Raw genomic sequence first — 24,155 nt, forward strand, 5'->3', positions numbered from 1 at the left:
ATGCAAATGTTCAGGTTCATACTTTTGGTTTTGGACATGAACAAGAAGATGTTTACTTGCTGATAATAATAAACAAACACATTATTTTTCTCATTCTCATTCTGTATTCACCATCTGTCTGAAATGTTCAGTTTCAGCACCTGTCCCTTTAAGACATACTTCGAAAAGACAGTAATTTTCTTATCGGCAGCTCTCTACACATTTTGACAGGCACTCCAGATTCCAAAATGTATGTGTACAAGCACTAATAAGGCGCGTTTTTCACAACATGTCCCCTTTAAATGCACCCCTCCATCACCTTCTCTCCTCTTAACAGCTGAGTTGCAGCTGAGCTACATAGATGAGCGTTTAAAGGCATTCCCCACTTTGTCTATAGAGTACATAATGTATGCCTGTCAGCTGGGTCTCTACCCAAAGAGTCTATAAATGTTAACTTGTAGGAGGGGTTGGCTCAGTGACAGCCGACAGAACCCTCCTTACTCAACCCAACACAAGACAGAGACCACATGAATCTTGAACAATCAACCTCGCACAAACACGGCCGAGAATTTTCTCCATTTCATTCTCCTGTGGATATTTGGCTATAAATCTTCTCAGCCATGCAGAGCACATGCAATGCTTTAACACACTGCATATAAAACTGCTGAAGTAAATACAAGGCTGCATATATCATGCAGGCTGTTTTTCCTTACTGTAAACATATTCATTGCTCTGTATACTCCAGGGTAAAGGGAGCACTGAGCCGACCAGAGAGTCTGACTGCTTTTATAATATTTACGTAGATTTGATGCCGCGTAAAGTCAAAAGCTGTCAGTTGCACCAGTAAAAACAAAAGTGTCAGACAATAAACGAAAAAGAGCAGATATTACACATGTCTCCTCTCTATGTAACCTGAGACACACAGTTAGGTGCTCAATGGGCAGGCAGACAGGACGAGAGAAAACTGATCAAAAAACGGTGTTAAAGAGGAGATTAAACATCCACACTGACAGTTAACCAGGAGATCTGAAGACAACATCTGTCAAATAGGAGAAAATGAAAGCCAGAGAGAGAGTGGGGTTTTATAACAGAGACAGGGAGCAAATTAAAGCAATATAATACCCTTACTTCAGCTTGATGACCGAATTTATCAGCTAAAACATAGCACCATTAATTACAGACGCAGTCTCTTCACAACATGTGTACATTTCATCGACCAGTCAGTGTCAACTCATCAATTTAACTGACAGAAGATAAAATCACAAATGTGAAGCAGCCACAATTATTAGAATTGTTGCTGCATTTTGAACAAGTTCCAGTCTGTCAGTCAGTCAATCAATCAATCAATCAATCAATCAATCAATCAATCAATCAATCAATCAATCAATCAATCAATCAATCAATCAATCAATCAATCAATCAATCAATCAATCAATCAATCAATCAATCAATCAATCAATCAATCAATCAATCAATCAATCAATCAATCAATCAGCAGCCAAGTCTGCTAATTACCCCACACCAAAATCAACATTACTGGATCTGGACTAAACTCAGAGATGCACTGCAGAACCATCACTTTCTCTTTTTTTATATTCTATTCTTGTGTGTTTTTATGGTACAATTTAAATAGTATTTCTAATTTTTTTAAATATACTTTATTATAAATATACAGTCACGGAAAAAGATATTAAACCACCCTTGTTTTCTTTAATTTCTTGTTCATTTTAATGCCTGGTATAACTAAAGGTACATTTGTTTGTACAAATATAATGATAGCAACAAAAATAGTTCATAAGAGTTTAATTTAAGAGCTGATATCTAGACATTTTCAATGGTTTTCTTGGTAATAACCAAAATCATTATCATGAAAACCATGGAAAATGGCTAGATAGCAGCTGTTAAATTAAACTTGTTGTTGTTATCATTATATTTGTCCAAAAAAATGTACTTTTAGTTGTACTACGCATTAAAATGAACAAGAAATGGAAGAAAACAATGGTCTATAATAATTTTTGACTGTATGTATGGCATCTACAAGTCAGCTACATAATTTCATTGTACTTGTACACTGGCAGATTTCGCAGGAAGATTTTTTATCAATGTTTTTTTTTTTAGTAATCCACTAGAAAGTGCATTACAGTAATCTAGGTGAGATAATATAAAGGCATTGGTCAACGTTGCCATCTTCCAAATATGAGATGATTCACTGGAAGTGCTGCATTTATTCCTGAAATTGTTTGTGGGACGCAGTAGCGTTTAATAGAAAATCAGCTAAACAACATTAGCACTGTGCGTCCCTATAGGACTTGTATTTGACAAAACAATATAAGAAGTACAGTCTACTTGTCATAGTCACCACAGATTAAATGTACGGTGACATGAAAGGTAAATAAAGACCTGCTGCCGCACAGCGAGTCCTCGATTCAAGACTGTTGACACAGCAGCGGCCTGCGGGACATGGAGCAATTGGGTGTGGTAGTGAGGTGAGTTCATTCATGCGTGTAAATATACATATTTGCTCACTGAACACACACACACACACATGCAGGCTGCAGCAGGGCACTGGTGCTGCAGAATATCTCAACTACACACGATAACGTCCTCAAATTAGCTTCTTGTCCCGAGATATGAAGCAAATTATGAGACATGTTGCAGATATATATTCCCGAGGAACAATTCATTCTCACTGAAAACGTGACTGAAAATGTGACGTATCCTTGTTGCAGTTATTGCAACATTTTTGCAGTTATTAGAAAGTAAAAAATGAGTGCACATGTATCGTGCCGCGGTGGTGAACTTTGCCCAAACAGAAGTAAAAAATATCTGCAGCTGTGAGTTTGCCCCTTTCTGCCTGCTGGTGACTATCTCGTCTGAAACACCAGTTACATAATTCATTCTTTAGAGGTTGTTGTAACCATGACTACTGAAATGTGTGCTCCCACTTAAGGTTGTACTCACTACCATCATGTATTTTACACGGGGTTGCAGTAACCATGGTAACAGGAGCCTTCAAAAGAGGACAGTTAAAAAAATCCAAGGAAGTTGCAGAGAGCGAAAGAGAGAGAGGGGCATATATTGAAAATAGCAAAAAAAAAGCCCACAGGGCAAAGGGACCAAACATTTAGAAAGCCTTTGAAACACAGTCCTGGAACACACTCCTCCCTCATACCTACACTTCTGCAACCCCCTGTGACCCTGTGAAAACACCACAGCACACACCACTGGGTATGTGTGAGCTCATGCTGAAAATGGCTGATTCATAAATGGCAAAAAAAAAAAAAAAGTGCAGAACAACCTCCAGCCATGATACTCAAAACAACAGGCAGTGACAGAAATGAGCAATTATGGAGTTACCTCGGTCCCCTGCTAATAAAAATAGTCTGGATCATCAGACTGAAACAAGCTCTAATCTCGTTCACTTTTTTTTCAGATGGGAAATGCAAATTAACTACCAGCAAGTCCATAAAACTAAACAAATGAGCACACACACACACACACACACACGTAATCCTCCTGGAGGTCGAGGGCGATGTCTCTGGAGAACGACCACTTCGATCTGAAGCATGGAAATTCAAATCCCTGACTTTCTGACCTCATGGCTTCAATCTGGGAGCTGAGAGCCATCTTTCTGTGTAATTCGACAAAGCGGCTCGTTACGTCCCAGGGGACAATGTAGAGAGAGACATTATCTCCTCCTATATCACATGTGTATTGTCTGGTAGAAAGACTGTTTAACATTGACTGAATAAAATGAAAAGAGTGTGCTTCATTCTTCAAGCTTCAATAAAGGTATATCATGTCACTAATTATAGGAGAAATGAGAAGAAATAAGTCAATTAGAGCAGAGGTCCGGTATGAACAAGAGACAATGTCCTCACAGAAGCTTCAGAGCAGGCGAAGCAACGTGCGGTCCACATTGAAAACATTTTAATACGCGTGTTTGTGTTTTCATACACGTGTTGTAACCAAAATATTTGCCATCATATCGTCCTGCAAAAGAAGAAAAACTAACGGGATGTCTGTTGCGCGCGCTCATCTAGCTGCCATCTGTTTGCTTCGAGATGGCACTTACTGTAAGTATCTGTATGCACACTTAATGAAGCAGGCGTGGAGTTTTTATTTTCTAAATATAACCAATCTGAGGGATGATTGGAATAAAAACTATATCAAATGCTGAGTAACAGACGAGTCAGCAGAATCTATCTTCAGTTGTTTTTTCCAAAGTACTTCACTGCATAAATGTGTTTATGTTTCACTTTACCTCATCCAAATATGATGTTTATTTCTATTTAAGTTGTGTTTCACAACACTGTAAAGGAATGAGGAAGTGTTTCTTTGTTATTTGATAGATAACAAATATACAAGTTTGCTCTCCAATTGAGAAAACCCTGTCTCTCCGAGAAAAAAAAGTTATTTACACTCAATTCAAAAGAGAAAAAAATGCAGTTCTGCCGAGAGTACATTTTCTATTAACATAATGAGGAAACATTAAAAATCAATCTCAAATTCTCAAGGTATCTGCGGTAAATGTGTTCATTGGTTTTCTGACCACATCCACTAACAGGTTTTTTATGATATTGTATTAAATATGACAGTTCTATTTAACCCAGTAAAATGGTTGCACAATCACAGTTTTAAATATGTGGTTAGCATTGTGAAAGGACATTACTTGGTTACATTTAGCAACCAAATCTAATGGGTATGTTTGACAAAAAGATCAGAGTTAGAAAAATAACTACTTCCATCTGTGTTCAGAATTTATTTTACAGGTTAAGTCCTTTACCACCCGCCATAAACGGACCTTTTCAGTCTTTATAGTACATTGCCACACTTCCGAACTTCCTCATTTCCTCCTGTCATAATTACTATGTCCACTAGGGGTCGCCCCCTCTAACAACAAATATTAACATGGTTTGTAATAACCCGCACCTCCTAGCTCATGATTATGCAGGTAATATACAAATTAGATTACTTTTCATTGGTATAAACACTAACAATGAATGTAAACAGACCTTTTTTTCCCCAGGAAAAACAAAGCTATAGTGGTTCATGTTTAATACAGAAAATCAACAGTGGTCGTAATTTTGTTCTTTGATAAGATGCAAGTTTATGTCTTTTTACAAACATAAAGAAGCCTTATTTTAAGTCTAAAAAGTTTGGATCCCAATAAAATATGACTAATAGTTTATGGTTTGTTCACAATACTGTGGAGCAAATAACAAGAAGGGAAACGTTTTTACAAGTCGCAGTAATTTGTTGTAAATATAGAGAGATGACGTCGTCAGTCCTTTTATTGTCTACAGAAACTATCCTGAGCCTGACTGTAAGTAAGCAGAAGTAATGAGCCCTGCAGCATTAGGAGGCCGCAGCATCTCAGCTGTGCTACAACTCTGCAGATCTGATGATTTTCTGAAAAGCTTTTTTTGTATTGTCACACCCTTCACTGAACTGAGCCGCATGATTTCACAAGGGTTGCTTGGTAAGCCATTTTCTTTTTTTATTTGAAAAACAGTCTTAATTAACCAAGAACCCACAGAAAATTAGTCCCACTGAAAGACATAGTTTGGATTTTTTGAAGTCAGGGATGTATGAGGTACTCATCCATAGTCAGTGTTTTAGCTTCAGTAGATTTGCTCGCCCCCAGTTTGGAGAAGCCCACAAAGCTACAGGCACGGAGGCTAAGCAATGTACTGATGTGGTCAGAGGCAGAAACAAAATGTACTTTAGCCTTCAACCCCTCTCTCTCAGACAGCCCTGACAGCTGTTTGGGACATAAGTCAGGTTTATGGAAGAGAAAACAAATACAAGAAAATAAAAATGAATGACGGCAAGCTGTTCAATGAGGAGGCCAGAGGATAAACTTGAACCAGAGTATACGGAATAAGATTTTTTTTGCACTTTTGAGCAGGGAGAGAGAGGCGATGCTTCCATGAATCTGGAGGCCAAGAAAGAGTCCAAGCTACTGGAGCAGATGTGTAAAGTGTTAGCCCACAGACCCAGAGAGCAACTGCTGCCAAGACTGCCTATGTCTTCTCCAATTTTTCAGGGATGTATAAAAAGAAAAGATCCTAAAGACAATTTGTCGTCAAAGTAAGTTTTGAGCGCTTCCTACATATTACTGCAGAATGACTGATTATTAGACAACCAAAATAGTCACATTTCTCCATAAGTCCTACTTCAACCCTGCAACTTTCATGCCGTATAAAATTATACCCCTTCTTTCACTTGAAAAAGCATTGAAGGGGAATATAATCTAATAACGTTTTATATCAAAACGTAATTGCCAAACAAATTAGTGTTATAGAAATGTATTTTCTAAGAAACAGGGTCAATTTTTTATCTCTGTGTGCATATCAGCTTAATAAAAATGTGTTAAGTCCCCAGTTTACTAGCTGACTAAATACTGATCTCAGAGAAAATAACTACACCTCTAATACAAAGTGGATGAGAGAGCTCATTTAAAAAGCTATTTTTGTTGGTATTTTACCCTCTATCAATTTCAGTTATCAGTCTCTAGAAGTCATGCGAAAATAATTAAGATAACGTGCCTTAGGATATGAGATAAGTTATAAAGTGACAAAGATTTATTGCATTTATTTTCATGGCTGGCTTCATGTTGGAAAACAATATGAAACAATAATGGCTTTTATCATTTAGATAAATTAAACAAGCAAGAAATAGAGCTTAGATTGGGTGAGTATAAAGCCGTGTTTGGAGGCAAATCTTATCACGTGGAATGATTTCAGACATCTAAAGCTGATACAGGGATGTTATGGAAAGCTCATGGGAGTGTGAGCAAATATACTGTATATTCCAACGCATGAAAACTGCCCACAAGGAGCAGATTTATCAGAGTCTGGCCGAGCTGACAGTCATCTACACTGACAGAGAAGCGTTACTGTGACATCATCCCATCACAACTCCAGTCAACACCCTCAGGAGAGGCTGGATTAGGTGAATAAGGAGATAGTGGAATGGAAAAGGAGAAAGAGAGGGAGACAAACTGGAAAAAAGGCGTAAAAAACGGGGGAAAAAAGGTTTAATAGATGCAATTAAATAAAGCGTGGAGGTGAGATTGGGAGAGAAGGCAGAGGTGGAGAGGGAATGAAGGAGAGATGAGGAGACAACGTCTTATTGAGAAACAAAATGAGGGCTGCAGAGGCTGGAGAGGAAATTGATGAGGGGATGGGGAGAGGAATGGGAAGCAGAGGGCGAGGGAGGGAGAGTGGATGGACGGGTGAGAACATGAGGGATGAGGGTTACCAGCAGGGCCTGGATAGGAAGTGTGTCTCCATAAACATTACTGTATCTGGGTCTTGCTGATCATACACTAGCCCTAGGAGACCATGAAACACAATATAGGTCCCACGTCCCATGATGGATGAGGCCCAGGCTCCAATGTCAGCCCACTCAGCGCTCCACACCAACAGGGACAAATCACCAGGCCACCGCCCCCCTCAACACGTAGACTAATACAACTAATGGAGCCGTCTACAGTGTTGGACGGACTTGATGCTGTTTGAATAGACTTCTGCTGCCTTGTTCTTCAGATTTATCCACTGGGGAGCTGCTGTTTTTGTAAATCACGCTCCGTGCATAAAGAAACTGTAGTGACGTCATATCTTTTCCAAAATTAGACTTAAAAGTCAATAATATGTGTTTAATGACTTCAAGAACGCCTTGAAGCGCCCCTTCCACTACTCATAGTCACTTTCGCTGTGACGTCCCCCTCACTTTGCTTTCATGAGCGCTCTTAAATCAGCTCCTTGCTCGTAGCCACAAGCGGCAACCAGGGAAATGGTGAATGAGCTCCAGACTTAGATCTGACGGGTTTTTTAAAAAGATGCCTCGTTTGTGCTGACCTACATCGCTTTTTCTTTCCAATCATCTTTCCTCCCGGGCCACTGCCGGCTCCAGAGGCTGCCATGGGGACCAGTGGCCTGGTCTGGAGAGTCATTAGGAGGCTTGACTCACTGTGATTGCTGGCTCAGACACACAATTGAAAGAGTCAGATATGCCAGCTGATAAAGAGTGGCAACAACTTCCTGCTTGATTAATACTGTACAGTGTGGCGTTGTGCAACTCAGCAAGTGCAGTATGACGTTACAGCTGCCAAGATTAGAACTCTGATTGCCGCCCATGTACACACCTAGAAAACAGCACCCATCAAATGCAATGTAAAGGTTGATCTTTAGGTGTTTATTCTCAACTCCAAATGACAATCTACTTAAATGTTCACATTTTGGGTGAAAATATAAAAAAAATGACCTAGTTATGCTACTTATACATCAGAAGACTTTGAAAAGATTTGGAAAATACTCCCAGAAAACTATAGGCTCACACCTGCTCACATCTAAAGACAAGTGTTTAGAGTTTTTAGTCTTTCAGGGTGACTATTTACAAGACTACAACTAGATTCTTTTAGCTATTTTTCCTACCATGCAATTTTCCCCCCATCATGCTCTTAGTAGAAACTTTCGAAATGGAGGAGAAGCAGCTTTTGGCTCCTGCTGCTCGAGTGTGTGCAGTGGTTTGTGTTGGAAAAAAAAAAAAGGAAGAGAAGACGCCACAAAATGCCCCTCACAAAGCTGAAAAAGGGTGTCTGTTTTTCTGACATGAAAAGTTGACTATTTTACAGTAAAAATAGATATGAGGAAGAATAAAGGAAAGGAATATTTAGAAATGAATTCATGATATACATTTATGTCCTATTTAATTATAATTTCTTTAATTGAATAACTATATTTATCAGCTCTATCAACTTTCATTTAGTTTTTCATACATTAATCATGGATTATTTATTACTTATTTATGTATACATTTATTTATACATTTTAACTGGGTCTCCGTACTGTTCTATTTACTAAGAAACAGCACCCCAAAAAATACATATACACACGAAACATATGACATCACTATATTTTCATTTAGGACTGAGCTTACTAACATTACTGTGATGTTCCTTTTTCCTGTGGAAGTGGTTTTACTGGCCGGTCTGGAACCGGGGACCTTTCCCCCGCTCATCTATTGGTTGTTGATTGTGTGACGTCACTGCGATTTGAGATAATATAAAACACGTTTGATATGATCCAAACCCAAGACTAGGAAAAGACTGATATGAAACAGAGCAGATTACTACCTTAAATTTAACGATGGAGATGACGGGAGCTCCGTGACTCCAGTAAAACTCCAGTTCAGTTTTTAGTCTGGGACTGTGAAAATCTTTTGGTGTAAGCCCAGCATTATTTGTAGCTGTGTTTCCGGCACCCAAAACTTAATGAAATATACATTCTCCTTTTAGTTCGATTTTGGTCTCCACCTACTCCTGAAAGAAATAATTGGCTGTGTAGCTGTTAAGTGCTCCGCTGTGTTGCTAACTTTGCCTTTCTGCTGTTTGTTTCTGGGCAGGCTGTCAGAGGATTATCAGAGGTGTTTTTTTTTTTATCTGAACACAGCTAAAATGACACTGATGAAGGTGGTGAGAGTGAACAAAAACACTAAAGTTGTAAAACCAAAACAATGAGCTGAATGGCACTAAAATGTTCCATAGAGCTGAGAGGAATCAATCAATGCAAAAGACCATACTGTAGATAAAACACCTAGGAAGAGACAGAGAAGATTAAAAAAAACAACAACTAAACAAAATATAATCAATCATTTGAGTAAATTACGAGAAACAAGGGGAAACATTACATCCCAACAAAAGGGATAAATTCCCAAAGAACTCTGTGAAACATAAAGAAGACAGCTTACCGAAACTAAACAACAGCATTATCAAACATGTAATACAGTAAAAAAGCCAAACAAAGGTTCTTTTAGCAAAATGTAGTTTGTGATTTTGCCATAATTGTTAAATGTGTTTCAAACAGTGTATATGTAGAATAAAAATCTGAAAAATAAGCTCCCACAAACTAAGCTTACTTTTCATTATCACTACTTAGACTATAAGAACGTATTCCTCTTTTATCTCTAATGACATTTTCCAAAGATGATGTCTGTGAGGTTTGTATCTTTCTTTCCCACTAGAGCTTCATCTTCTCAAGCGTGTATTTCTTTTGTGGTAACATGGTGCGTGTTTCTCATTTAAAAGTTATGAATGGTCAACCACACTGAAAGCACTTACTGCATTATACCGCACCAGGACTTTCAGCAGTGTTGTAAATATAACAAACACGTCGGTATCAGTGTATTAGAGGTACATGATTATCAACTGTGAAAGCAAAAATATATATACTATTATATTCTAGACCTTATTCAGAGTGGACCACAATCTGATAATTGAACATCCTGTCATTAACAGTCTGTCTGGGCACAATGGATTCTTGGTTTGTATTGAAAGGAAGCTAACTTTGATATGCTCCATTTCAGAAACCGCTGCACATTTTACAGCTTTATACAAACTCAGTGTTCAGAGTGGAGGCTGTCCGGGGCCAGTAAGCTCTTTTGGGTTTATTCATATTTATTTCCCTGTCGTGTCTCTGTGTGTGGCGAATCTCTGAGCTCATTAAGATGCAGCTCCGCTATGCAACAGCAGCTTTCTGAGATGATAATAACACAAACAGCTTCAGAGCTTCCATCATCGTTATCTGCAGGTGGGTGATTATGTCCAGTCCACCGCAGGGCTTTGGCCGGCCTACCACAGCGACCCAAACTGACTCACATAACAAGAAGCTCCACATTAGAGATTAGACGACCTTTCACTTAACACAGAGCCAGAAAACACTGGCTTTGTCCGCAGATAACAGATCAGCGAGAAACAAAATGTGTCCTTTGACAATAATATAATTAACTGTAATCACAGCTGCATTTGTGTCTTATGGGATTTTATCTCTTAGATGTAATAAGTACAGGAAAGCTTTTGTAGGCAACAGCTTCAGCCATTTCTGCATCCCAAATCACAGATTAACATTAAACTTTTCTCACAAGACAACACACCACTGATAATGAACGCTGTAAATGATTTTTCTATCACATCACGCTGCACATCTCAGCCATCATTGATGCAAAACAGGCTCTTCTCCACATATTTAGGTTGTAGGTTTTGAATGAGTGATTAAAATAGATCCTATCTCAGTTTTATGTTGACAGGCTTTGATGAGCAGTTTTTAGTGCACACCGCTACAGTATCTTCCTTTATATCACCATTTCATTACAAGATCGCAACACCAATAGACAAGTCACACATCTCTTATGTAAAGAGATTTTCCTATGAACATGTGAAACAGGTGCAGTGTTTTACTGTATATGATAATTAGGCAGCTGTGATCAAGATTAGTGACTACTGAATTCATTCTAAAAACACATTAAAGCTTAATTAATCAATATTTTTTCTCTTATACCAATGAATCAAATGAGTGCATAATGTGAGATGCTTTGTAGTGATGAACAGAAAGAGCGATCACCAGCTCTGCACTTTTAGCCCATTTTGGCTTAATGTTTTGTTTTTTTAAGCCCACAAATTTACACTTTTGGTTCAGTCTCATTACTTTTATCAGCCTTGTTTCCAGCAGCAGCAGACAGCTCTGATAAACCCACTGCACACGACCTGCAGAGCACCAAGCAGGAGACAACGTCAGCAACCATACCAAAATATTTTTCGACAAAAACAGAGCTATGAAAGAGAACTGATATTAGTCTTAAATTCATCAGGTAGACACAACACAAACCAGACCCTCCTGAAACACCAAAACGACCATAATGTTTGTATACGCAAGCAGCTTATTACAACACATTTTCACATGTTTGTTGCATGGTAGCAACCTCTAGTGGCTGTAGTAATTATGACAGGAGCAAAGGGGGAAGTCAAGTGAAAGCGTATAAAGTCTGTGGAGGAAGGAGGTGAGGGTGGATGGACGAGCCAAACAAACACGTCTTTCACCCAAAGGATCACTGTTCGTGTCTTTTATGCAACGAAAAGTCAACTAAGACATTTTCTCAACCTAACCAACTAAAGTAGTTTTGTTGCCTAAAGATATAAAGTGGTTTCATTTCCAGGCAGTTAACCATTAGACAATAACATAGTCGCATGTTTAAAACTGCGAGCATTTCACAACCTTAAATACAGCGGTCATATATATGTTATTTTGAGAGTCATTAGCAGACAACCTATTTTGTCATTTAGGTATGATGATTTGTTGACACAATTACGACTTCAAATGAATGCAAATGTTTTAATGTGTCTGGTGGTTGTGCAAGTAATAAGAAACTGATTTTTGTTTCTCTGACAATCATCCAATCATCTTAAGTTTCAAATTAAAATTACAGAAACCTTTTCTCTTTCTCTGAGGTAGTGTATAATCTATTCAAAACAATGTGCAATTTCCTTTTTGTAAAGGGAGACGGAAAATATCTTGAATAACAAAAAGAACTAAACTGAATTTTAAACCAAATCCCAAATCGATTAAATAAATGAACATTGTAAATAAAGAAAACTTCTTCAATTAAACAGAAGGCCTGTGTTCCTATCATGGAATTGACTTTGTTTTAAAAGGAATATCAACATGCCTACATTTTCAGGCAGCAACAGAGATGTCTGGACATTCACAAAGAACACTGTTTATGTCTTTTCTGTTATCTTCTCACTCTGCACCGCTAATAAGAAAGCTGAAATGCTGCCACACCTGATTTGAAACAGGATGATGTATCCTAAATTTCAAATCTTCTCTTGCTGCCGCCATGTCTTTGCACTTTGATACAGCTACTGACGTGACTGATGTAGGACGCCGAACAGGAAATGTCAAAATAGCTCCCCATTCATTGATTCATATAAATCAATATAAAAGCAAAGTTCCACTTGTTCTGCATGATTACTGTCCATATTTAGACTTGACGTAATACAAAGCGCACACAGCTTTTATCCTATCACTTCCCTATTATCAGATTTGGTGTTTGTAGATATTTGTGCTGCGAACTGTATTTGATTTCATTAATAAATCAACAGAATCTGAAAACCTCTATGGGAGTGTCTATTTTTATCTTGTAGCATATTTCTCTCGAAAGCTGAGAGCAAAGGTGTCCCACTCTTTCTGTCTGTCTTTCACTGTCTGACAGCGTCTTGTCTCGTCACATATATTCTTGGTCGGATCATCCTGTTCCAGCGTTCTCAGTCTGCTGGGCTCCATGAAAACGGCCGGGAGCGAGCCAGCAGACGGGCGCAGAGAGCTTACCGGGTGACTACAGAGACACAGAGATGAGAGAGAGGGACAGAGATGATGATGGAGAGCTGTTATTAGCTGTGGAAGGACACTAGACGACTTGGCCCACGCGACCCCTCAGGGTAGAGGCTCGCTGGCTGGCTGTGATTAGAGTTAGGTGCTTGACAGACCTCCAGACAGTGAGATGGAGAGAGGATGATGGGGGGGACAGGAGATAAGCTTGGTCCTCATCCCCTGGCTGACCCTCAGACATTCTTTAAATTCAATTTTAAAAGCATAAAAAAAGGTCATAATTGTTGCAGCAACATCAAAAACAAGACAAATGTTTCTTTCTTCCAAGAAAGACTGCTATTTTTTTCCATCAACCGAAAAAAATTCACAGATGACCTAGTTAGAAGAGCACCCTTGGATGCACTGCAGAGAGGATTTAGGAAAAACTTCTAAAAATCTATATAGTGTTATGTGGGACTACACCCAGGTTTATGCTTAGCCTACGAGTGTCAAAACAGTGGGTTAAGCTCTTTATCCCTCAAACACTGTGATGTGATAAGAGGGCAGCCGGTTTAGTCCTTTGTTCAGCAGCTGAGAGATCGTGTTAGTCTCTGACAGCTGCTCCGAGATCACTGCTAGATGAGAGGTTAGCATATTTTTAGACGAGTGTTTCATGTGAGGAACCTTACTACTAAATAATGAGGGTGCCCTTCTCTTGTGCCAACGACTCGCAGATCAAACAGCAAAAGGGCTGCAGACAAGCAGACTTACAAAAGGTCTGGACGAAGAACACAGAGGACATGAAAAAAAAAGAGGAACAAGAGGACCTAAAATGTGAAATTGGAAAAGAAGATGTGGTTAGCGTAAAGCTGAACATAAAAAGGAAAGCAAACATAAGAAAGTCATGGTAGTGAAGAGCAACTAATGTAAGAGTATTATGCAGGGCCATGGCTACCACTGAAAAAAAAACAAGGTCATGTCATGTTTTAATGGCCCGAGGAGGAGTTTACATATAACTGCATCAACAGTAGATTACACGTGCATATTGTTCCGCCAGAATTGTATTTCTGGCAGTGTAGAGACGGCTCTGAAACATCTAACAGATAAATAAATGAAATTTGATTAAAAAAAGGAGCGGGTTGCCATGAGAACACTCATGACATCAGTATTTCTAAAAGCCCTGGTATCAAGCCATGCTGATATTATTGTGAATATGATATTTTGACACGATTCAACTTCATAAGTGACGATTTAAAAAAATCTGTGAAAGGTTCAGATAAGAGGGTAAGATGGTACTAACCTGTTAGAAAATCAGGTGTTGTCAAATTGAATTTTTTTTCAAAAGTCTTCAGTCCTGCTCTGTGCTGCTTTTCATTATAATCCTATTAGTAGGATAAATGGTATTTTAGAAGAGATAGTGCAGAGTTTTTGAAGTGGTGTTTTAATGACAGTAGATGGCTACCCCCTAGTTTGGAGAAGCACGCAGGAGTACAGACTTTGGGACAGCAGCAAAGGAAAAAATTAGAAGCTAAAAATAAAAATAATGATAGGAACTGGAAAAAAAACATCACTATCGGTGTAAGCATGCACTCCATTTAGAATATTATCACTGCTTTACCTTGGGAAACTGAAGCCATTAACTGTTCTCTCACAGGCACCATACTCCATTGACAAAACCAGTAATTTTACCTTGCAGGACACGGTAATTGCAGGTCTACCGCTGCCTCGATCTGTTGGTTTGTTTGTGCTGCTGTGTGACTTTGCTGTTTTAAAGGGTCAGTTGGGATTTATTAAAGTCACACAGTAACACAAACAAACTAACTGATAGGATCAGCAACTACTGTATTCTGTGAGGTTAAATTACTGTTTTTGTCAAAGGAGTCTGGTGGCTTTGAAGAGAGTGTAACGGTTTCGGTTCTCCATCAGAAAAGGCTTTCTGACAGCAAGGTAAAATGGAGAAAATATTCAAAATATAGCGTCAATAAAGTAATAATAATGTTCTTTGAGGAAGGCCTTTTTTTAGGTGGCTAAAATATGTTTCACTGCTGCCCCAGTCCACAGCAGTACATTGCTTAACATCCATATCGGTCCTTCTTCTTGCTTCCCAAAACTCGGGGCTTGTAGACCGCCATGTACTGTATGTAATAAACTAACTATGGATAAATACCTCATACAACCTGACCTCAAGATAACTGAACTATCCCTTTAAGCAGCTAAGATTTATTCTGCTTTTAACACAGGAATTCATTTTTAGACCTTGAAACTGTTGATCTTTCAGGTCACCCTTCAGTGTGTAGACCACTACATCAACACAACAGAGATAAATAGTCCTGCAACACTTTAAATTGCATCATTACATCATTACGTACCTCTCCACTAAGACAGCCACCTCGGCTTCATGTTTTATTCTTGTTCCATACTCATCACATTTCTTATCATATCGTCATTATTCTTCTCTCTCTCTCTCGCTCTCTCTTTCGCTCATTTACCTCTTTTCTGGTGTGGTTTCGTTCTCTTTGCTTGCTGGAGCTTCCTGCAGGTCTGGGAGGTTGGCAAAGTCGTCCTGTTCAGCCAGCCCGATTGCTAGAGACAGAACAACCATCTTCCCCTCACTGGACACACAGACAAACAAGACATCACGAGACCACACAGGTGTGTAGACAAATAGGCACACAAACGCACACACACATACTCCAACATACACACAGACAGGCAGCGACAGTAACACAAGCAGCACACATTCATTTCACATACAAAGAGAGAGTGGGAGAGAGGTGGTAGACTGTTGTGAGGACTATTTCATTTTAACAAATGTGGAGTCTATACTTTACACAGCAGTGCATCTCAACCAGACCTCTGTGCTTTGGAGTGAACTGAAAATACAATACAGACTTTTTATTCTAACACTTTAGTAACACTTTGCTGCATTCATTTCTTGCCATTTTGTACACAAACATCTGAACAGTTTTTTTCTGAAGGCCGATTTCATGTAAATATCATTGAACATTTCAAAACATGGAAAACATTAGATTTTGTTGGTAGAAATGCTTACATATGTTTTTTGCATTGTGACTACATGCCATGCGTGGATTGAGACACCAAACTCTGATCTGCAAATCTTAACACTAATGCTAACATTAATCTTTTGGGTAATCCAAAGAGAGGTTTCATTCTGCTGCAATATATTCTTTTTTTTTTTTTTGCATTCCACTGCACAACACATCTTCATGGTTTGACTTTCTTTCCCCTTTATTACCTCTCCCAAGGTAGTAATGTTTTCCGTTTGTTTGTTTGTCTATTTGTGAACAAGGTTACATAAAAAACACTGGTTAGAATTTCATGGACCTTGGTGGAAGCGTGTAGCGTGGGCTAAGGAAAAACCTATTAACATTTTTTACATCATTGGAGCGGAGCCGAATCACAAGGTGGTTACACAAAATATTTTTCATTTTCATTAACATTGCAACACACAGCATGGCCTTGGCAGCACTCTACAAGTACCTTTTGTAGTTCAATAGTTCTGTTAGTTCTAGTTCTGCAGCAGGCGGATTCATATATATATATTTTTTTAATTATCGGTCGTTGCATCATCAGTTTCGTGCAAATAATAATCAATGAACATCCTTCAGTTGTGTGGCAAAGTTTCCCTTTTCTTGAATTATTAAATTAGACTACATAACAAGTCAGAAGAAAAATAGATCTGCTGTTGATGAAAGGAGATCTAAAGACTATCACTCCTTTAACCAGCTCCATGAGGTTGAGAGTGTGCTATTAAAAGCCATCCAGCCTTTGAATTACAACAAAGTCTTGCTCTCATATTTGGCATAATGCTCAGTGCCAATGATTACTTAATGTACTGTATGCTGGAGCAGTACCTTGAGCAGTTTTTCTTACTATAAAATCTGATGATTTGTGCTGGTTTAATTCTTTCTTTCTTTATTTAACGCTGACATGATGTTGTATGGGTCATGAAAGACTAGCCCATGCATTTCTAATATTAACTGTTTTATAGCATAATGTGTCTAATTAAAATACAGGGGATGATACCAGGGATATTAATCATGGGTCAACATGTTCTTTATAATCTGCTGGAAACATCCATAAAGTGCTTTTCATCATTACAATATATGAGGTTATATAAATGCATCAGTGAACAGTGTGTGTGTTCTTTGCACAGTAATGCATTCAATTTCAAGTGTTTTTTTAATCCGCTGTATGATATGATAGTCATAGAAATGTGTTTGGCTGAAATGAGCTTCATTAGCAGAAGGGCTTAGAACCACTGATGCCTCCATGGTTTTATCCTCCTCTGTTATCTGTTTCCTAGAAAAATAAATGTGTTAAAAATAGAAAAGCAGAAACCTAAAACAAGGGTTTGGATTATTTCAGAGAGAAAAAAATATAGAGGCAATTGAAATGACATGCAGAAAAAAAAGAACAAAAAGCAAAAAGAAATCCATGGAAATTGAGGTGGCCTTAACAAAAACCTGCAACAAAGAAACATATCGAGTTGATTTTCAGCTGTTATTCCTCCTCTAAACATGCCTGAGGTCTTTTAAATTACGTCTTACTGAAGTATGCTGCACCGTGAATTCGAGAGGCCATGCAAACAGTGACCTTAACAAATTAACATTTGCCCACAACTAACCTTGTAATTCACAGTCCTAAAATAACAACCCACATGTAGCCACATATTGTTCACTATTCTGCCTTCTTATACTTCCCTCTCTGCCACTAAAATGCTCTTTTCCTCTTCATACAGCCTCAAACATAGCGTGCAACGAAAGGACAACCTTTATGCATTTACTTTACCACAGTCGTTTGTTAAAGGGCAATTCCAACATGATTTTGCTTATCCTTTAAACATCACAGGACTTTTTTTCTCTTGTTCTGAAAGAGCACCTACACCTACTCTGAAATAGGAGGAAAAAAGCATTCCAAGAACTTTGATCGTTCCTGGCTTTTAGGTTGCAGACACAATAAAAAGGTAATGAAAAGGTTCCTTCGGCCCAAAAAAACCCTAATGATTAAACTGTACTCCGGTAATGCTACTTGTAGCTTGCTCGAAAACGGCTCATCCAAACAAATTCTCACTCCACATTGCTCTTCCTTAGGTCCTAAGCAGGCGGCAATCTCCGTGCCTGAGCATGGAGTCAAACCAGGAAGTGCCTTAAGCCTGCATTCTACCGAAAATTCCAGCAGGGGGCGCTAAGTTTGGCTGCAAAAAAATCTGTCCATTCATTTCAGTGCAAAATGAGAAAACTTCTCACTTCATTTATTACCTCAGAATTTTTTTTAGGACAACAATATAGTCTCAATCACTAGTAAAAAATTCTTCAAGACAATTCGATGTTAATAGTTCTAGTAATGGCCCCATTTAGAAGAAAGTAGAAGATAAAGAATCGTATGATTTGGGGCGGGGCTACCTTTGATTGACAGGTCACTGACAAGGTGAGCCGTCATCAGGAGAGAAGCAGAACAATGCGTATCCACGGCAACATGTCAATAAAGTTATATATAATGTTATATAGATATAAAAAAGGACGTTTACCGATTTGGTCTAATAACTTTGACCCTTTCACTGTATTTTCACTTAATGACAGGTTATTTGAACGTTTTGTTCAGTAAAAATGTCTTCTTCAGCGTTTGGTTGGACTAACAGACACGAGACAAGGAGTCACTGTTAATTTTTCTGAGATAAGCAACATACATTTTGTTTTTGTTTTTTGCTAGCCAAAACTAACATCCCAGTTAATGCTCCAGTTAAAGCTAACATGAATTAGCAGAGGCTTTGCTCAGTCGGGTTGCCGGTGTAGAGAGGCTGTAGTCAGAGATCAGATCCCTCTCCTCCTCCACAGTCCAAATATGGTCTGCTCCCCGTATCCGAAACAAGATGGCGACGCAAGATGGTGATGAGTGTAACGCTGAACTCGATGCTTCCAACGGGCAGTCCACAAACCAATGGGTGACGGCACGGTGACTACGTCCATTATTTATACAGTCTATGATCCTAAGTAATATATCTGCAATTACATAGTTGAGTTCCCCAACAATGCTCGATTATAGACAGAACAGCTAGTAATTTGGGACGAAATAGTGAAAGTGTTCATTCTGGAACTTACATCGCTGTTGCTTGAGTTTGTTACAGTTACATCTCTGGTCTCGTTTTCTTCATCTGTTTGTGAATGTACTGTTGCAAGCGACAGAAACCCTGTTTTCGTTTAGCAGAAACATGTGGTCTGAGTGGTCTGAACACAAGTGGACAGCTCAGGACGCATTGAGATTGGATGTCAAAAACCACATTTTGAGGTGGTTCAGGCCGCATGTGTCCTTATTCAGATAGTAGTGAGAACGGGTATCTGACTCTTGTCACAGACCGCCCACTTAACTGTAGCAACCTGCCCGAGTGGAAGTACGTACTCATTCACGTTACAATAGCATCATAAAAGCGCACATTTGCAGTTAAACAACCAACAGAAGACCAAAAAAATAACATCTTCGGTGATGTGGTTTGCCTGGAATACGCCAAAGAATGTATTGTTTTGATTTCTTCTTTTTCTTCCCCTATACTATTACTACTACAACTACTACTACTGCTACTTCTTCTTCTTCTTTTATTTCCAGCTGATTAGGCAAGGGAGGGGCACTGTTGCCCCCCACCAACAGCAACGCATTTGGTGTTTCGCAAATGGAAGTGATGTACCTGTTAATTTACATACAGAGCAGGAAGAGGAAGAGGAATCGGATCACAAGTGGTGACTGAAGACGCATGTGGAGATGCATGCTACTGCCAGGTGAGAACACACAGACTGAGAGCTGTCCACTTGTGTTGAATCACTCAGACCACATGGTACTGCTAAATGGAAACAGGGTCAGAGAGCGAGCTATACCAAGCATGGATGTATTGTAGAACTGGATATGGCCCCACCACGAAGCATTTGAAGTAAATTTTCTGCAGTGGCCAATTGCTGTATTGCAATAAAAAACAACAACCCTGCAGCCCAAAAAACACATTTTCCTCATAGAACACTGTTACAAAGGACTGTAAAACTGTCCTCAACCTGCAAGATTTTATATTTGTCAAATGTTTCTCAAGCTGAGATAAGTGATTGGAAAAATAAAAAAGCAAGCAATTCTCACTGACTGAATAAGTGTCTTATATCCAGTTCTTATAAGCAGCGTTGTCAGCATGCCATTCGGCTGCCTTAGAGTCAATAGGGCTCCCCTCTCAATACACTACACAGTGTGTACAAGACACACTACTAATAAGCACTCGACACTGCACTTCCTTGGGTGAGAATTGTTAAGTTGATCAGATGAATGATTGTTTAGAAAATCGAAGGACAGGCATGCATACAGACCCACATGGTCTCGCCCAAGAAGTATAATCAGATCGCAGAAGGATCAACAAATTATGTCATCCTTATTTGCCTGCGACTCCTTTTTTTTATCAGTTTCTCCACATCTTCCTTCTGATCTTCTTCCTCTCATCTCTCCATATCTCACATTTCGGATCTAATTTTCCAGTCTCTATGCGCTTTCTGTAGTGCATTCCCTCCTTAACAAGAGGCTGTTTGGTGAAGCAATATCGACAACAAGAGGAACACATTAGCACTTGAGAGACCACTGGGGATGTGTAAACAGTACCAACATGAGGCACGTCGATAAGGTGAATGGATTTGTATAGATGTCCAAAAAAGACACGCGCTCTCCAACCGGAGGGCTCTGAAATCATTACCACCTACACTGGCTCTATTGATCTGAAATGTAAGTGGGGAGGCTCAGTTGCCACACCAGGCATGGACACACGTGGAAGGTGAAACTGCTGCATTTGGTCGTTCATACCTCACTGATCACATGATAGTCCCACTCCCCACAGTGTGTTTCCCCCCTCAGGGTCAACAACTGACGTGTTTGGTCCAGTGAGATTCATGAGGACAGGGACGATGGCCGATGCCACCTCTGTATATACGTGCCCAGCCTTATTTGAATGATGATTCACATAGGCAGGGAGGTCAGTGGCCTGGAGACACTGTTAATGGGAAGACACGCAAAAAGTGTAGAGCTGTGTGTGTGTGGATGTGTGTGGGTGTCTATGTTCATGGAGCAGGAGGGGCGAGGTGGGGGGGGGGCTGGCGTTTACGTGATGCTGCTTTGTGGAGCACATCATCTGTAATCTATCATTCAAGTCAAGCGGAGGAGGAGAGCTCTGCGTGCTCGGTATGTCAAACAATAAGTAGCCTTCCCGCACCAGCAGCCGTCCAACTCAGTCGTGAATGGATCGGAAAATCATTGGCATCGTAAAACCTCTAATGATATTTGAGAATATTTCTTCTGAACCTTAGTTGGGTTATAATTATGGTTATTTTAAGTCTGGGAAAGACTTAGAGGCACATGTATTTGGTGGGGTGTTGGAGGTCCTCCCTCAGGAAAAATGTTGTATTTTTTAATTAAAAGTGTGCAGTTACACATCATTTTGGACTGTTATTATTACCATATCTGTATACAAAAGTGTGGAAAAGCTAGAGCAAACGATAAAAAAACAACAGCAAAAAAAGCTCCAAGACAAGCCTTGCTAAATAAGTCCACTGGGGACCAACTACAACCATTAGATCTGGAAAAAGTCCCTTTGTTTTTATGCTCTCTATATTGATTGGTTTTGGTGGTGCCCAAAACAGCTTAGACCTAGACCTTATAATGGAAGGGGAAAATCAGTTTTGTTGAAAAAACTATATTATCAAGAGAGACCAAGTCTGTATAGACAGTGGCAGGACGCTAACGGTGGTGTATAAAGTGCAGTTTATTCAACTATTATGCCTCATGTATTTTTATTGAACAAGCTGAATCTCTGTTTTGGAGTCAGCATTTTAACAACTTTCCAGTCAAGGCCAGCCATTTCATGCCTCCTCCACAGTTTCGCTATGAATCTCAGCACAAAGGATCCACAGAGAGGAGAATAACCTTACTACCAGAGGTGGGAGTAAGTCACACATGTGCAAGTCACAAACAAGATTAAAGTGCTATCCTTTTAGATTCAAGCAAGTCCCAAGTTACTGTGGTGAGAATCAAGCAAGTGAAGTCAAGTTTCAAAATGTCAAATTTCTATCAGTTTATCTATATCAGTTAAAAGACAGTGGTCCTGGAAAACAACCCTTCTCGATATCTAGAAAAATGCAAATATTCAATTAAAAAAAAAGTCAAATTATGTGTCTGAGGTCAAGAATACCAAGTCGTTAGTCCCACTAAATTTGTGACTCGAGTCTCACTCAAGTCCAGTCATGTGGTGGGGTCCGCCACCCCTGCTTACAGCACCTTGATGTTACAGCAACTGTGCAATTCATGTATGCACGCTGTGATGATGCACACATGCAACAGAGGAAAACATTCTGTTAAATATATGATAATATCCAGATGTTCTATCTACATCTATGAATTCAGCCTGTTCAGTCTGTTTTCAATTAACAGTGCACAAAAACAGGAAAAAGCATACCCACACAAACACACAATGTCAAACTAACAAAGGACTGAAAGGCCTTCCAAAAATCACTATGCAGCATACTCACAGAGATTATAGTGGCTGAGAGAGACAATATGACCTATTGATGATGGACACATTCACATGAGGAGCTATTAATGTGCATAATGCACTAAATTCTGTCACATCTGGCACACACATCAACATCACAGACTATACTCTGAAAAAGTATCACAGTCGACTTGAATCAGTGTCTCTGGCAAAGCCTCAACAACATTTCAGCAAGTTTTTGCAAAGTCTTCTGTCACGATTTCCCAAAGCAACATTTGACAGAGCAGAAAACTTCATGACACTTACAAGAACGACTTGACGTCCAGCCCTCTGTTGCGGATCTGCTCCATCATGTGATCCCAGCTGCCAGGATTTGACCTTGATCGCCCTGCCCCTGTTCCTCTATACCGGGAGGCTCCAGCCGGACTCCCCCGGACCCCGCGCGGGCCCCCACGGTGGCCCCCGCCGCCTGGGCCCGTGTGCAACTGGCCCAGGCTCTGTGAGGTGACTGGGGGGTCGTTGGGGCCCGGAGGGGGCTGGTGAGTGAGGGGCTGTTGGAGGCTCTGCTGCCGGACCAGGGGGCGAGGGCGCGCCACTGCAGAGGACGGGATGTGCTCCAGGGTGGAAGCAGACGAGAGGGAAGCATCCCCGAAACTGAGCAGACACATGGGAGCACCGAGGACAGAGATGGGTACAACAAGGAAGACATCGGAGTTAGAGATAACATGAGACATACGGGACAAGGTAGGTAGTTTTAAAAAGGACTCAGAAGAGATGAAAGCATAAAAAATAAATGGGAACGTATATCAAAAGGAAGATGCAGAAGATAAAATGGCAAAAACATATATAGATACAGCACAGATTGAAATGTTGGAACACAGTGTTCGTGGTAGATATCCAAGGGAGCGAGGATCAAGAGACAACAAAGATCAGTGAAACATGGAGAGAGGAGGGAGAGAAAGAAGAACAGAGTTGTCAGAAAGCTTTTTAGATTACTGTTCAACATCTGGATAGAAAAAAAATGTGTAGAATTTCAAGCTCAGGCTGCATGACAGTGTATGAGTGTGTGGATGGGCTGGCATGCAATGTGTACACATTCAATTGTTCTTCTCCAAACTGGTGTCAAAACAAACCTCTGCAGTGGAAGTGGAATTAAATTCAAGCTGAAGTTAAAGTATCACTATCACTTAACTCGAGTCTCTGTTCTGCAGCGCTAAATTGTTTCTGTATGTTACCTCTTCCCCTAATTAGCCTTGACCTACTTCCACCTTCTTGCCTTTTGCTTCCACCAGCCATTCTCTAAGGTCCCGTCTGCTGCTGCTCTCTTTTCCCTTCCCACTCTTCCCTCTATGCTTCTGAGCTCAACTGCTCTCCATCTCCTCTGTCCATTCATCTTTTCTCCACCCCCCTACCCTCACATCAATCTTTCTCCACACCACCTCCAATCAACGTTCTTTAAGATTGCTCTCTAATTACCGGTCTGCTACTCTTACAATCATGTA

General features: G+C 39.7%; 1 protein-coding gene across 1 annotated transcript in view; it reads right to left on the reverse strand.

Moving 5' to 3' along the window:
* Nucleotides 1-24,155, reverse strand: part of syt7b (synaptotagmin VIIb) — a 130,659-nt gene that overhangs the window by 20,505 nt on the left and 85,999 nt on the right. Inside the window, exons 5-6 of the mRNA XM_059348578.1 lie at nucleotides 22,960-23,307; nucleotides 15,617-15,739 (exon numbers count right to left, since the gene is read on the reverse strand). Coding sequence (XP_059204561.1) covers nucleotides 15,617-15,739; nucleotides 22,960-23,307 — 471 coding nt within the window. The remainder of the gene's footprint in view (nucleotides 1-15,616; nucleotides 15,740-22,959; nucleotides 23,308-24,155) is intronic.

Source organism: Centropristis striata, chromosome 2, assembly GCF_030273125.1.
Source record: "Centropristis striata isolate RG_2023a ecotype Rhode Island chromosome 2, C.striata_1.0, whole genome shotgun sequence".
NCBI lineage: Eukaryota > Metazoa > Chordata > Actinopteri > Perciformes > Serranidae > Centropristis > Centropristis striata.